Source organism: Salvia hispanica, chromosome 1, assembly GCF_023119035.1.
Source record: "Salvia hispanica cultivar TCC Black 2014 chromosome 1, UniMelb_Shisp_WGS_1.0, whole genome shotgun sequence".
Lineage (NCBI taxonomy): Eukaryota > Viridiplantae > Streptophyta > Magnoliopsida > Lamiales > Lamiaceae > Salvia > Salvia hispanica.
In genome coordinates, this window is record NC_062965.1 from 35669317 (window position 1) to 35685579 (window position 16263).

At 39.3% G+C, this 16263-nt stretch overlaps 2 protein-coding genes across 2 annotated transcripts; one reads left to right on the forward strand and one right to left on the reverse strand.

The window, feature by feature from the left end:
- The first annotated feature begins 5452 nt into the window (after positions 1-5452).
- LOC125195292 lies at positions 5453-11644 on the forward strand. Its single transcript, XM_048093468.1, has 6 exons — positions 5453-5458; positions 8745-8913; positions 8983-9672; positions 9880-10070; positions 10147-10238; positions 11641-11644. Exons 1-6 carry the CDS (start codon positions 5453-5455, stop codon positions 11642-11644), a joined length of 1152 nt encoding a protein of 383 aa, XP_047949425.1.
- Positions 11645-12665: 1021 nt separating this feature from the next.
- Positions 12666-15162, reverse strand: LOC125201572 (chloroplast envelope quinone oxidoreductase homolog). The gene is made up of 4 exons (XM_048099744.1): positions 14989-15162; positions 14207-14348; positions 13607-13698; positions 12666-13428 (listed from the first exon to the last, which is right to left on the reverse strand). The coding sequence occupies exons 1-4, from the start codon at positions 15052-15054 to the stop codon at positions 12742-12744; spliced, it is 987 nt and encodes a 328-aa protein (XP_047955701.1). The 5' UTR covers positions 15055-15162; the 3' UTR covers positions 12666-12741.
- Positions 15163-16263: the final 1101 nt, after the last annotated feature.

Below are 16263 nucleotides of genomic sequence, written 5' to 3' on the forward strand. Positions count from 1 at the left end.
TTTTGAAAAATCCTTGATGAATCTCCGGTAGAAGCCAGCATGTCCTAGAAAACTTCTTACTCCCTTCTCATTGCACGGAGGCGGGAGCTTTTCAATGGCTGCAATTTTTGCCCTGTCGACTTCTATACCTGCAGAGGACACTTTATGTCCTAGAACTATACCTTCTTTCACCATAAAGTGACATTTTTCCCAATTGAGAACTAGGTTAGTTTCCACACATCTCTGCAAAACCTTAGCCAAATTTTCAAGACAATGATCATAGGATTTGCCAAATACCGAAAAATCATCCATAAAAACCTCCATTACTTTCTCAATTAAATCATGAAATATAGCCATCATACATCTCTGAAAAGTAGCGGGAGCATTACATAGCCCAAAAGACATTTTTCTATACGCAAAAATACCATAAGGACATGTAAAGGCAGACTTATGTTGATCCTCGGGAGCAATAGCAATTTGATTATAACCAGAATAACCATCAAGAAAACAGTAATAATCATATCCCCCTAATCTATCAAGCATTTGATCAATAAAAGGTAAAGGGAAGTGATCTTTCCTAGTGGCTGCATTTAACATCCTATAATCAATGCATACTCTCCATCCTGTAGCTACTCTAGTGGCTATCATCTCTCCATTCTGGCCAGGCACTACAGTCATCCCCCCTTTCTTAGCTACTACTTGCGTAGGACTTACCCATTCACTATCAGATATTGCATAGATAATCCCTGCATCTAGTAACTTTATTACCTCTTTTCGTACTACATCTTGCATGATAGGATTAAGTCTACGTTGGTTTTGCACACGAGGTTTATGCCCTTCCTCAAGTAAAATTCTATGCATGCATGTGGTCGGGCTAATCCCCCTTAAATCACTAATAGACCATCCTATGGCAGACCTATACTTATTTAACACACACAAAAGCTTTTCACACTCCTCTTCATTCAATGCAGCGGACACCACAACTGGAAAAATGTTACCTGGCCCTAAGAATGCATACCTGAGATGTTCGGGGAGCGGCTTTAGCTCCACCTTTGGTGGTCCCCGTGGTTTTCCCACTGCCTGCCTTCTTTCTTCCTCTTCTTCGGGGGTACGCAATGGCAAAAATGCATTTCCCTTTTGAGGAATTCTCTCCGGTAGCGCTTCCAATTCTGTCACCACTGCACAAACACTTGCATCACAAGATGATAAATCAGCATTAGGAGTAAATGAGTTTATGAGACAAGATTCAAGAGGATCCTGGGTTTGATGATAAGTGACTTCTACTTCTCCCACACAGTCGGTAACGATTTGTATGACACTGCATTCTTGATAGCCTTCTGCCCCCTCCTTTCCATGGAATTTCAGTGCACCGTAGATGTTAAATGTGATGCTTTCATCGTTCAACTTCAATGTCAGCTCTCCCTTTTGTACATCTATCATGGCTCCGCCAGTGGCTAAGAATGGTCTTCCAAGGATCAAAGGCACCTTCTTGTCTTCCTGCATATCCAACACAACGAAGTCAGCAGGAAAAATAAACTCTCCCACTCTTACCAAGACATCTTCCACTATCCCCATTGGCGTTGTTGTGCTACGATCTGCCATTTGCAACGTGATTGAGGTGGGACGGATACTATCAACGTCGAGTTTCCTGTAAAAAGATAAAGGCATCAAATTAATACTGGATCCTAAATCACATAACGCCTTACCTTTCACATCATTCCCTAAAACACAAGATAATGTAAAACTCCCTGGATCTTTGTGCTTGGTGGGTAACCCTTTTTGAATGATAGCGCTGCAGCTCTCCGTTAGGCCCACTGTCTCGTACTTCCCCCACTTTCTCTTCTTTGCCACAACATCTTTCAAAAATTTGGCGTAATTGGGCATTTGTTGAAGGGCTTCTACCAGTGGAATGTTGATGTGGACTTTGCTCATTGCTTCCAAGAACTTGGTAAACTGAGCGTCAAGCTTCTTGCTCTTCAATCGTTGAGGATATGGAATGGTGACACTGCTTTGTGGTAGAGCATCTGCTTGCTGTTTATCGGCCGGCGGACCGCCGCGATGCGGCGTGGCGACCGCCGGGTCTTCAGCCATGCCAATTCCAGAATCTTCCTCGTCCTGTTGGTGTGTACGCGGCGGGTCGCCGTGTTGGAATGCGGCGGGCCGCCGCACATCATCGACAGACAAGGTACCAGGTGGTTTTTCTATTTCTCTTCCTCTCCTGCCCAGGTCTCCTGCCTCCGGAGGTTGATATGTAGTCCCGCTGCGTAGCTGCACCGCGTGACATTTTCCTTTCGGGTTTATTTCTGGCAGGCTAGGAAGCGACCCTGGAGTGTGCCTGTTTCCTATGGTTGTGGCTAAGATCCCAAGGTTGAATTCCAACATCCCGACTTGAGTAGCGAGGTTTGCCAACCCTCTTTCCAAGGCGCTGGTATTTCTTTCCAAATTCTCCAACCTTTTGTTCGTCACCTTTCTATGGTTGAGAACCTCAGTAATGCAAACTTCTAACAGAACCTCCCAACTGGAGCGGGGTTGATCCTCCATACCTGCACATGTTTCATAATCATTAGAACAGTACTCTTGTGCATCATAGGAGTAATCAGAACAGTCTGGGACGTAGTGCGATCCCCTATGCTGCTCATCAAAATAACCACATGGATTTCCTACGCCTGCAGGAAAATCCATTAAAACAAAAAGAAAAATAAAATAAAATAAATAAAATAAAATAAAAATGAAAGCGATTAAAATCCAAAGTAGTAAAATTATCCGTTTGAAGATATCACTCCAAAGTGAATTGTCTTCCCCGGCAACGGCGCCAAAAACTTGATGCACTTTTTATTTGCACTATAAATACCTGCAAGTATACAGAGTAGGTATAGTATAGCAAAAGGTTAGTACCGGATATCGAACACGGGGAAGACGTACACAAAGTGTCTATCTCCTACTAGAACTCAATTACTATCTGGAGAAACAAGATTTTTTTTGAAAATTTTTGAAAACAGAAAATATTAAAAACAGTAAACAACTAAATGCAAGCAAATCACGGAGAGAAAAGTATAGAGATAAGGGAATTCCAGGGATGTGCTTTCACTTTTATGGTTATACAAATTCCAAACTACAATACCCTAGCACAGTTAATACTTTGAAAGGACGAGTCACCTAGCTTATGCTCATGCGATACAAACGTTGATTACTAACATTAGGGTTGTCAATCCTAACACGTAACTCCAAAAAGCTCCTAAGACCCTTGAAAAGTCCTCACTCTCAATTAACAGTGCCGTTTTAAAGGAAGCTAACTGTAGTGTCTACTAAGTGGATCTAACTCGCTAGAACTCTGTCACAGTTATGAAGCAAGTTATATTAAATCATACATAATTGTGTCACTCAATTACGAAGCATCATGATTAACTTAGGGAAGAAACAAAGTAAAAACAAAACGGATATTAAATAGAAAACGGAATTGTATAACCAAAGTTGCTACTAACACATCCCTAGAATCCTATGAGTTTAGTTACACATAATTGAATAAACTAAAAACATAGATTGAAGGGAAAACAATTTGAACATAAAACTAAAGCAAATAAAACCCGTAGGTTGAATCCTTGTCGTTCTTGATGTTCTTGAAATCCTTCTCCAACTCCTTGCACAATTGAAGTACTCTAGCTTTTGATCTCTATGAATATTGCAAGTAGTAACTCTCTTTCTCTATGAATGTGTTCTCCTGTGTGAAAACTTTTGATGAAGCTTGAGGTCCTATTTATAGGGGAAAATTATTCCTCATCATAGAAGGAAAAGATCTTCAAAATTTGGTAAGTCTTGGAGCAAATCTAGGGCTGGTCGGATTCGCCGCCTTTCTCCGGCGGGCCGCCGCACCTTGGCCGGCGGTCGCCGCGTTGGAGTCCAGAGACTCTGACCCTTCGGTGGCGGACCGCCACATGTCCTCCGGCGGTCGCCGGGCGAGACTCTTCTCCTAGCGTAAATTTCCGAGGCGGACCGCCACATAGCTCTGACCGCCGGGCGCCGGCGGTCGCCGTACAACTTCGCGGCGGTCGCTGGTCGCCGTCTGACTCCAGATTTCCAGACTATGCGTTTTTACTCCCCTTTTCGGCTCAAATATGCACATTTCTCACAAAACACGTCAAAATACCAAAATGTATAAAATATGCAAATAATGGACATGTAGAGTGATTTTGATAACAAAAACGGACCAAATAATGGCCTTAAAACAGTGCAAAATCCGAGCGTGTGTATACGTCCAAGCAAAAAGTTCGTCACATAGATGGGTTTCATAAGTAGTGTCAAAGCATGATAATCACATAATCGGTTGCGACATAGGGTATCAAAGAATCATTGGTCTTTATCAACAAGGTAACTATAATCAAGAGGCGCTTATGCAATTCAAGTGGCAAGTATAGGGCGCAATAAGGTATTCAAAGATAGTGGTGCGATATTATGATGGCATGATAACATAGTGATAGATAATTTTTCAACAATGGCATGAGAATAACAATATGGAAATCCATCACATTATAAGGTAGCGAGATCGGAATGAAAAATAAAAATTCTCCCCATAGCATATTAATCAAAAACATTGCCTCAATGAGGTCTTAGTATCAACGGAATTCAAAAGAGCAAAAGTAAAAAGGTACGGCAAAAGTTTAGCAAAAATATTCCAAAAATATGGGGGAAGCAAAACAATGTTTTCCACAACTATCACTCCTAGTCGATATCGTTCATATCCTCTTCGGGGTCCTCATCCTCATCGACATTTCCCATGTCCAAGTCGTGTCCTTCCTCGTAAGGTTCCTCGTCCTCGCTTGATCCACCAACATCCGGGGGCGGAGGGGTTATCGCACGCATGTCCTCCACGTTCCCATTTATGACCAACGGGTTAGACGTACGAGTCCTAAGCCTTGGTTTAGTAGGGACACGATCAACGTGCGGCTCCTTATCACGACGATATCTCCATCGACGAGCCTGACCCGGCGGGTACTTGTGCGCTGGGGGACTAAGCGGCGGTCCATCCCTTGCAGCTGCCATGGCTGGGAGTAGCACTCCAATCAAGCCGATCATATCGCCTCGAGGCTTGTACTCGGGCGGACTAAACCACGTAAACGGTATCGCAGCTTGAGCAGTCCATTCACTCCATGGGGAAGGCAGGCTGTGGATCAATCTCGAGATCCCCGCGTGATGGGTAACTCCTCCATACGCGTATGCATCCATCCAACGATCGTAGAATTCAGTGACGTAGGTTAGGAGAAAGGACTTTCCATCCCACTCAAACTCCTGGTAGGTTTCGACAGGGAAAACCTTGTTCTTTGCATAACGGTCGCGCATCGGTGGGTAATACTGATTAGGCATCTACAAAAGAAATCTCAGCATCAGAACAAGGATCGAAGAAAATATCAATAGTGTATAAGATTTCAACTGATGCTGAGAGTAAGATGGATATATATATATATATATGGGTTGAACGATGGAGGTGTGAAGATAATATTATATCAAGAATAAATGGAATTTCATTTCCGAGACAAAAAGGATCGTATATATACATATATATTGTTCGCATTTCGATAGTTCGCAATTTTGTTCTCGCAAGTTCGTTCGCCTCGCATTCGGCGTTTTTGTGCCTCCAAGTTCGATATCGTCATACAAATTTTCCAATCACAACACGATTTTCAACTAAGTATAGCATGCTCAAGTTCAACTCATATCGTTGTTCACCGAACAGTCACGTAATCACAAATCATATAGAATTTCATTTATTCGATCCGTAGCGATCTTGGTCGCAAAATCACTTGCATAACAACATTCATCTTTTATTTTTGCATAATCGCAGTTAACAATTTCAATTGCATGCATAATCATCATTTCATACTCCAACACAAATTTCCATATATCACAACAATTCCCATTCGTTTCAACCTCCAACATTTCATAATTCAAATCAACATTCAAAGATACGGGTTACCTCATTCTTCGTGGTTGAGCGGAGACGAGTCGTGGTGTTGAGTCTTCAACAATTATTATTTAATCAATTCCCACAAATTTCAGACTTATTACAACAAGACTCTTGGGTCCAGAGCGGAAAGAACTGAGGCTCTGATACCAACTGTAACAGCCCGGCATTTCTAGGGTATAATAAATACGACGACTGTTAACTAGGCGAACTTATGGCGACAAAAAGGTAGACTAGGTTTCATTTAAAGAGATTTGACCCAAGCATTTAATGAAGTATCACGGCAAAAAGTCAACGGCTAGCTCACGAGAATCAAGATTTAAAAGATATAATAGACTAAGCTCAAAAGTCAAAGATTTAGCGTAACTCCAATAAAACGCAATATTTCCCAACATTTCAAATCAAAGAATTAGGTTCGAAACAACCAAGACAATAAGTTTTCCAAAAATATTCAGCGGAAGCATTTCAAGAGAAAGCGGAGTCATGTATGAAGACACGACTACACTTAAAGTTCCAATCATCCATTTTATTCGATTCACTGTCTCAACACCACCGACCGCCCATCGCCGCTCAACCTGCACATAGGGAAAACACATGCAGGGCTGAGTATTTTAAACATACTCAGTGGACTCATGCCAAAACATTTTATAGTTATGCCACCCTTACCATAGTGAACTCGAGGTTTTGCATTTATTTAAAGATAAGCATCGAGTATCACAAAATATATCATGGACTGGCCAGTCAAATAATACCTCCCATTTTCTCATCATTTATCATTCCATATGGTGCGACGAAGTGTGGCCACACTTTCGCCCACGAGATCGGCCGACTAGCAAGGACGGCTCCCGATCTCCCGTGTACACTAGCCTGATAGGGTTTGCGGCCCTACTCAGACCCGAATTCGTTTATTCATAGCCACTGTAGCCTAATGGAGCGTACTCACAATCTAGGCATCAGGCACACACAATATCCAAAATAATTCATAGGCATGGCATAACAGTTTAATCCACCCTTATTTCTCCAACATCATAAATTTGCATATAGAAGAGTTTAAGAATAAAGCCCACCTCGATTTCCTTCGAGTTCAACAAAAACGCACTTCTTCTTGATATCACACCGGGAACGCGGACTATCACCTTTAGTTCATATATTTCAAATAAGTCTCAATCATGGATCAAAATCATGCATGATCACACGTTACCCTTTTTCCATCGATTATTTTCAAAATCATCAATCAAAATCAAAGTACGATTATCCTATCGTTTTTATTCACACAACAATTCCAGATCTTTCATCAAATCGTGCCACACATGAGTGTTTTTCACACACAACACACGCACACACGCAACACACATGTGCACGCCTACCGAGGCATGCACACACACACACACACACTCTCGGCCACCCACACACACTCACATCCATGCATAAAAAATTCACCGATTAATTTCCCCCTTCACTCGATCTAAATGCATGTGGACTCAATAACACCGATTAATCGGTAGAGGAAGAAAAGATTAATAATAGAAGTACCTTTTCTTGCAAAAACAAACGGTAGAAACAAGTAGAATCTTGATTCTTCAATGAATTCTTGAATTGCAGCTTCAATTCTTCTCCAAAAGATGAAGAATTAATGGAGAAAGTAGAAGAAAAATTTGAGAGAGTGGGGAGAGAGAGATGTCGAGATTTTTGGGAGTGGGGGCGTGATTTAGTGTTGCTAGGGTTAGGTTTCTCACTCTTATTTATAGAGTGCAAGATATACTCAATTAAATAATTAAATAAAGATTTGGAAAGATTTGTTAGTTGTAGAGGCCGAAAATTTGAGGAGTAATAATAGGAAATTCAAATTCTAGGCTATTAATTTAGCCTATGATTTAATTTGAATATTTAACGGAGTAGAATAAAATATCACGGAGCAAGAAAATAAATAAAATCTCCCCAATTAAAAGAAGAAAGTGGCGTGATTTGCCTCTCTCTCAAAAGGAATTTAATATAAATCCTAATTAAATTAGGATATGGTAAGATCTTCTTAGATTTGGCAAGATATGCTAGGATATTTGAATTTAATTATGGAAGAGAATAAACAAGGGATCAAATAATATAATAAAAATTCCCTTCTCCCATAATATAAGGATTTTCGAAAAATCCCTCTAGACCAACATAGGGTTTTCGAAATTTTCATGAAATAAAGGAATAATCGGACTTTGGATTTAATTTGGATAATTATCCCAAGCAATAATTAAATCCAAGAAAAATAGGATTTCTTTCCAATAATAGGAGGGTCGAAAATTTCACATACTTAAATAATGCTCCTTATTCACTTCTCACTCATCCCTTAGAATAATATTTCACCACAAATATTATTTCTTCCCACATCCAGATATCCACATTTTCGAAATTCACCTCCACTTCACATTTTCAAACGACTTTGACCATTCCACGGCCACGTCATATTTTCCACAATATTGACTATTCAATAGCCACGTCACATATTCAACAAGTTGACCATTCAACTCAATCTCAACTCAAAAATCGCAATTTAGGTCACATAGCATATTGCAATTAATTCACTCATCAATTTAATTCCACATATCATAGCATTAAAAGCATTTAATGCAAAAAAATTCACGTCACAAAAATTAGGGTTCGAAAAAAACGGGGCGTTACAATATGCATTGACTTTAATGGTGAGAAATTTGTCTTTGACATCAATGAAGCCATGGAAAAACTTATAGATTCTGAAAATCTATGTTATGTTGATGTAATTGACCCCTTAGTCCAAGAATTTCTTGAGATCGAATTATTGCAGGAAAAGCTCCAAGCCTTGGATGTGTATGCCCAGGCTGATGTGGAAGCAGCTGCATGGTGTGATCTGATCAGTAGCCGAGGGTTGACTGACGAAGAGATCGAAGAAGCAATTACCGAATTTTGTCAGAAGTCAGAACTAGCAGGATCCGTAGGGGCCGTGGTACCGGCCAGTATGGAGGAAAAATCAGATGTTGAACAAGAGTAAGAGGAGGATTCAAAGAATAACCCTTTACCTACAGACCCACTGCCCCCGCAAGTGGAGTTGAAAAAGTTGCCAGCAAATCTTAAGTATGCCTACCTAGGGGAGGAAGACTCATTCCCTGTAATCATCAATAGCGGGCTGACTGAAGAGCAAGAGGCAAGACTACTAACCGTGCTGGGCAAAAACAAGAAGGCTATTGGATGGAGCCTTACGGACCTGGTAGGTATAAGCCCGGATGTCTGCATGCACCACATTAGGCTGGAGGATGGAGCCAAGGCGCATAGATATTCTCAAAGAGAGGTGAACCCAAACATGCGAGAAGAGATACTGAAGGAAATCTTGAAGTTACTCTCACTGGGCATTATATACTCGGTACCAGATAGTGAATGGGTTAGCCCAATCCATATGGTCCCCAAGAAGTTAGGGATCCAGGTGATTAAGAATGAGAGAAATGAGCTAGTGCCCACCAGACTAGTTACCGGGTGGCGAATGTGCATAGATTACCGAAAGCTGAACAATGCAACCAGGAAGGACCATTTTCCCCTGCCATTCATCGATCAAATGCTGGAGCGACTGGCTGGGAGGAAGTACTTCTGCTTTTTGGATGGGTACAGTGGTTACTTTCAAATCTATGTGGACCCGAAGGACCAGGATAAGACCACATTCACATGCCCGTTTGGAACCTATGCGTATAGGCGTATGCCATTTGGTCTATGCAACGCCCCCGGTACTTTCCAACGGTGCATGATGAGCATATTCTCGGATTTGATTGAAGATTGTATAGAGATCTTTATGGATGATTTCACTGTCTATGGAGACTCTTTCGACTCGTGCTTGCAACATTTGGATGTGGTGCTAGAAAGGTGTCAAGCAAAGAGTCTGGTTTTAAATTTTGAGAAATGCCACTTTATGGTTACAGAATGAATTGTTTTAGGACACGTGGTGTCAGAAAAGGGGATCCAGGTGGATCGAGCTAAAGTGGATGTCATATCCAAACTACCCTTCCCTACTGATCAGAAAGGAATAAGAGGTTTCCTTGGCCATGCTGGAATTTTATCGGAGATTCATCAAGGATTTCGCCAAGATTGCCCAACCCCTTACCAGATTTCTCCAAAACGAGGTGGAGTTCGTTTTCGACGAGCATTGCAAAGCTGCCTTCAACCTCCTTAAGGAAAAATTGATTTCTGCACCGATCATTCAGGCTCCTGACTGGGATCACCCCTTCGAGGTGATGTGCGATGCTAGTGACTATGCAGTGGGGGCCGTACTAGGTCAGAAGATCGATGGGAAAAGGTACGTGATATTCTATGCATCAAAGACCTTGAATCAAGCCCAACGGATTCGACCCTTACCTCCACTATACTAATCAGTAGAAGTGGGTTGAGGAAACTTGTTTGAAGTCAGGTCCCGGTTATCGTATCAACGACTCAGCTGGGTCGGGAATCTCTTCCTGATCAGTTGGATACACTCCAAATTACATACGAAAACCATCACAACACTCGAAAGAGTGGGAAAACCTGGGGCTGTCAGTCTTCTCCACGTGATCTTCAATACTAGACCACAAATCTTCTAACTGGTTCCCGAACTGTTTTCGATATCAGGGTGGACTGATCTTATCAAAATACTAGGACTCGAATAAAAAGGACATAACTCCCACACAAAGTAGGAGAAGAAAACCGACGCCTCCCCCAAGAGAGAGGTGAACAAAATTCTTGAGAAAAAAGTGTCTATGTCCCTAATTTATTCTTCTATTTATATTAAGTTACATATTAAGTTCAGTCAGTAATCTATGGAGGTTTAGATGAAGCCACACCCAATTGGCTCTTCTAATTAAATTGAACCCCAATTTAATTCAAACTCATATAGGATTATTATTATCAGCCACTACAGTAATAATATTGAATTAACCCATCCAAATCTGAAATTACAAGTAATCCGAGTTTACACTTTTAACGAGTTATTTCTCACGCTTAAGATATAAATGTCCATTAATTAATTAATGTATGCTATGGACTTAATTAATACTCCCTCCGTCCGTCATTAGGAGTCCCATTCATAGGCGGCACGAGTTTTAAGAAATGTTAAGAAAAGTGAGTGGAAAAAAGTTAGTGGAATATGGGTCTCACTTGTATATATTAGTTTTAAATGAAATGTGAGTGAAATGAGTTAGTGGAAGGTGGGACCCTATTACCATTTATGGTAAAAGTGAACCGGGACTCTTATTCGCGGACGGAGGGAGTATTAGTTTTAATTCCAAGAGTGGACTCAGCAAGAAACACTTATTTATTATTCATGGAATAATTAAATTCTAACTGGCCAGTTTCCGAATAATAAAACCTTGTTTCGAGCTTCTCTTGAGGACATTATCAAACCAGGCTCACCAGGCGCGCAATTCAACATAATAGCAATCCTAACACCGCTAGATTTTAATTACCACTGCCCAAGATATTATGATTATTGGGTTGTGAAAAAACCCGCACCATTTTATAAATCAAAGTAATGCATAATTAATAAAATATGCTCAAAGTAAATATATTAATTAAGAAATGGTAGTTTATCAAGACCTTGCCTTTCAGTAGATAGCATAAAGACATGTCTTGCTGTTAGATCTATTCAGTGCTATACGACACCAATGTCATCTTATTTTAGTAAGGCTTAGAAATATTCAGACTGACATTGTAACCATTGGTTATAGGTAGCCAAAGCCTATCTAAGTTGTGAAATTCTTGTTTCTCTTTTGCAAAGCATTGCATAGAACTGGCTAAAGTTACTTTAAAGTGGACAACGCCCACACCAGTCTACTAAGCAAAAGATTTAGGCTTTGTTTGCTTCTTATACATTAAATGTTTGAAAAACATCTTATAAATGCACAAGCAAACACAATGTAATAATAATACTGATTATATTCGTGTGAAACTGCTCAAATAATATTGAATTGGGTTAAAAATGAATTTTATAGTTTTTTATACAAGCAAGATTCTATTCATACTCAAAATATGCTTTTCAGCATACCAAACCTACGTTATTTTTATCTAACCTTTTGATTTGTTAAAGAGAAATTCTAATGAAATCATTAGTATTTGATTAAATAATTTTTTTAATGTACTTGAGATCTAAATCACAAAATATAGATAAATCAAAAACTATTCTTATCGAAATATTTTTTAATTGTAATTGTGTAAAATTCCAATTACTAGTGACTTTGGGGTATGCACACACATCACATGGGGTGGGATCCGTGCAATCCAGAAACTTGGATTATGCCGAGGAAACACTTCCCATTTGTCCGTGGTTGAGCCCCTTCGCATGACCAAGATGATCGAGGAGCTAGAGAAAAAATTAGAAGTTAAAATGTAATCCTTTCGTTCCATCTAAAGAGGCTTACTTTTTTTTTTGTCAGTCCCAACCAAGATGATTATTATTAGAAATAAAAATACATTTATCTCTATTTTATCCATTTCTATTACTTTGTTCTCTACATCTAATACAAAATAAAACTACATAAAATCTTATAACACTGGGTCATCTTCCTTGTGACGAAAAGAATAATCTTATTGAAAATGTTGATTTGGAAAGTATGTATTGGTTGGATGTGAATGTCTCAAAAGAAAAAAATGTAAAGCAAAAATTTTTAAGTGTAATGATTTAGTTGAATAATGAACTCCATTTACCTAAAACGGAACAGAAGTAAATGAACTTTAAATAGCTGACACCCCGAAATAACAAAATAAGACATTTTTCAAACAAGAGATCGTTTTCTTATCACCTTTGCCACAACACTGAGGATCGCCTCTATCTACGGCTCGACGACGATCTTTCCGGTAGCGTGACCGTCAATGCACTTTGCCCAAGCAGCTCCGGCGTCGCTCAATGGGTGCTTGCAGTCGGTCACCACCTTCAGCTTCCCCTGCTTCACCAACTCCGCGAGGAACACCAGGTTCTCCGCCTTGACGGAATTGAAGTATGGCACCAGTTTTTTCTTCGACATCGTGAGCTTCTGCACGGCGAAGGTCCACATGGTGCTCGCTCCAGGCGAGAGCTCGATCACCTTCCCAGTCGGGCTCAGGTTCGGCTCGAACACCGACCACGGGACGGGAGGCGCGCATTGGATCACCGCGTCGTACTTCTTGCCCGACGGGCTCTTGAGGGCTGCACCCTCTGGGGTCTTGTAGTCGAGCACCTCGTCCGCTCCGAGGCTCCTCACAAGGTCGAGGTTGCGGGCTCCACATGTGGCGGTGACGTGCGTGTTCCCCAGTTTCGCCAGCTGGACAGCCAAGTGGCCGACGCCACCGGAGGCTGCAGTGACGAGGATGTTCTTCTGGGGGCCACTGCCATCGAACTTGAGCCCCGCTGATGTGAGGGCCCCGTGAGCAGTCAAGCCGGCGCCAGGGAGGCATGCTCCTTCAGCAGCCGATACTTCAGCAGGCCTAATAACTGTTACATCTGCTTTAGCCACACAATATTCTGCTAAACCACCTCCTGTCTGTTTTATCAAGATTTACAACCACAATCAAAGAAAATCCATAGAAAGAGATGCAAGATAGAACAACAATCACCTCCATAAATCTGCAAATTCTAGAGAGATGTATACCTAAATAATATTCGATCTCCGACTAGAACGCCGAAGATCAAATGTAGGAGAAACAACTCAATACACTTACACCGACATCCAAGGCAGCAATGACTTTATCACCAGGTTTGAAGTTTTCTACTCCGGGGCCGACCTCCACAACTCCTCCAGCTACTTCAATAGCTGTTTCGAGAAAAAAATGAAGAAAATATCAGAAACAGATAGTATTACAAATTATAAAGTTGCAGGCAGTAATATAACAAACAGCATACACAACGCAAGGTTGAGTGAATGAACAAAGCAAAGATTCGAATAGCTTTTCCACAGTCATGCCATGCCCCCTCAAAGAAGAACAATTGCAACAAGCTCGAACTAACGAATAATTTCAATGAACAAACAGGTGTAGTATATTCGACAATCAACAAGTTAACGTTTAACAAATACGTTTGCACGGACACAATATCTCCTTAACCAGGGTGTTAACTAATACTCCACTACTCTCCTGGATCCACATTAACCTTTGTCAGAACTACAATCCAGCCCACACAGAGGTAAATCTCCCTTTGATCAACACATTATGCTTTTTACAGAGTTTGGAAAATCAAGCAATGCAAACTATCAAGGGATCTTCCAGTGAAAAAAGATTTGAAGATGTAGAGCATATTGTAGTATACTTTGCCGAAAGTCTTACCAGGAATGTAAGGAAACTTCTTAGGCATAAAGGGACGAAGCGCGCCTTTCTGAAGTTTCCAATCAATAGGATTTAAGGTTGTGGCTTCCACCTTCACCAGGACTTCACCCTTACTTGCACTAGGAACTGGGACTTCAACTTGCTGCAGTAACATACATAACCATTATCAATCAAGCTCAACTATACAAAATTTACTTTCTAAAGTATTAAATATCTATTTATGGAGGAGATCATATACAATTGTGATTCCACTGGTCCAAAATTGTACAAATAGGGCACATTCAAAAAACGAAAGTTTTCAACAATTCTCTTTTACTTTTTTCTCTTTTTTCTCTTACTGATAAGCACCCCACATTCCACTAACACTACTTCCCTCTTACTTTTTTTTTCCCTTCTCTCTTACTTTACCAATTCTACATTAAAAACCCGTAACATTCACAAAGTGTCCTATTTTTCGTGGCCAGAAGTAGTACTATAAAAATAAATTTGATCTGGCCCAATTTTTATCATTCCCCCAATTTCGAGCCTTAATAAGTGGAGTATATTCTAGATCATTCGACCTTGAAGGTGTTGGAGAGATGCAGCATCTCGATCATCAAATTAGTTAGTTTATCCATTCATATTTATCATTTGGTTAAATTTTATCCAAACAAGTGAACAAAAATGAAAACTCAAACTAATTAAATCTAATTATAAAAAAACCTCCGTCAACAAAAATTGAGCTTAATTAAATCATAGAAACGAGAGATACTGAAAAAAAGAGGCAATCGGATGGAGTTAACCTTCAAAGCAGCAGTTCCGCCGCCGTAACTGAAGTACTGAACCGCGCGCATGAGCTTTCCCGCCATACTTTAGTTATTTTACACACACACACCTAAATTGCTAAATTGGTGTAGAAAATTTTGTTTTGATATATTGTCTTCAGTCTTCACCTCTATGTGAGATATATGTCGGCAGTATGATAACGAGACCACGTGTTTGTTTTATAGTACTATGATTCATCCTTACTTTTATTTTTCTTTTGATTTAATTAATTTTATTTTATTTATATTATAGTGTATGTATACAAACTCTATATGAATATATTTATGGCCGCCATTTTTTACAAGAAATGTCGAAGAACTTGGAATGAGAATTATAGAATTTAATTAAAGTGTAGAAGATAATATATAAAACAACTTATTCTGACCGATATACGAACATATATCTAATGGGAATTGTAGAATTTGGTTGAAGTATCTAGAAGATAATATATAAAATACCAACCGATATTGAATTCATATATACAGGTCAGTTTTATTATAGAATAGTATCCGTTGACATGTAAAATATACTTTCTTCATCTTAGGGAATGATTCATTGAGAATTTTGTTGAAACGGAAATTCTGAAAATTGAAAACTAGTATATCGGTTTTATGATACAATAGTATCTGTTTGACATATAAAATATACTTTCTTCATCTCATTATAAGCAAGCTTTCTATTTGTACTCATTTTTAAAAAATTAAATTATATTATAAAGTAATTAATAAAAAAAATGTAAAGTAATATAGAAGAATATTGAGAAACATATTATCTACATTATTCTTTCTCTTACTTTATATTTTTTTCACTTTAACTATGTAGAAAAGTATCATTTTTCTAAAAATAAAAATCTTTTCTATATTATTCTTTCTCTCATTTTATATTTTCTCCACTTTAACTATTTATTATTAAGATTTTTCTAAAATGCGTATATTTTAACCCAAATAGTATTAATTTTCATTGAATCATTTTAATCGGAGGTAGTATATTTTAACCCAAATATTAATTTTCATTGAATTATATATAGATTAATAATATAAAAACTCAAATTTCCAACATATTGATCATTACACCACGTGTTAACTATCAGTTATATTGAAGTACTGAGTTTATCATCATATGGTTTGTAAATTTTTTTCAAGTTTGAATAACATAACTATACGTAGTGATATTTAATTCCTATAAAATAATGATACTTACTAGTAAATGGAGGTTACCTTTTTTATGTTGGTACGAGTTGAATGCGTGTCAGT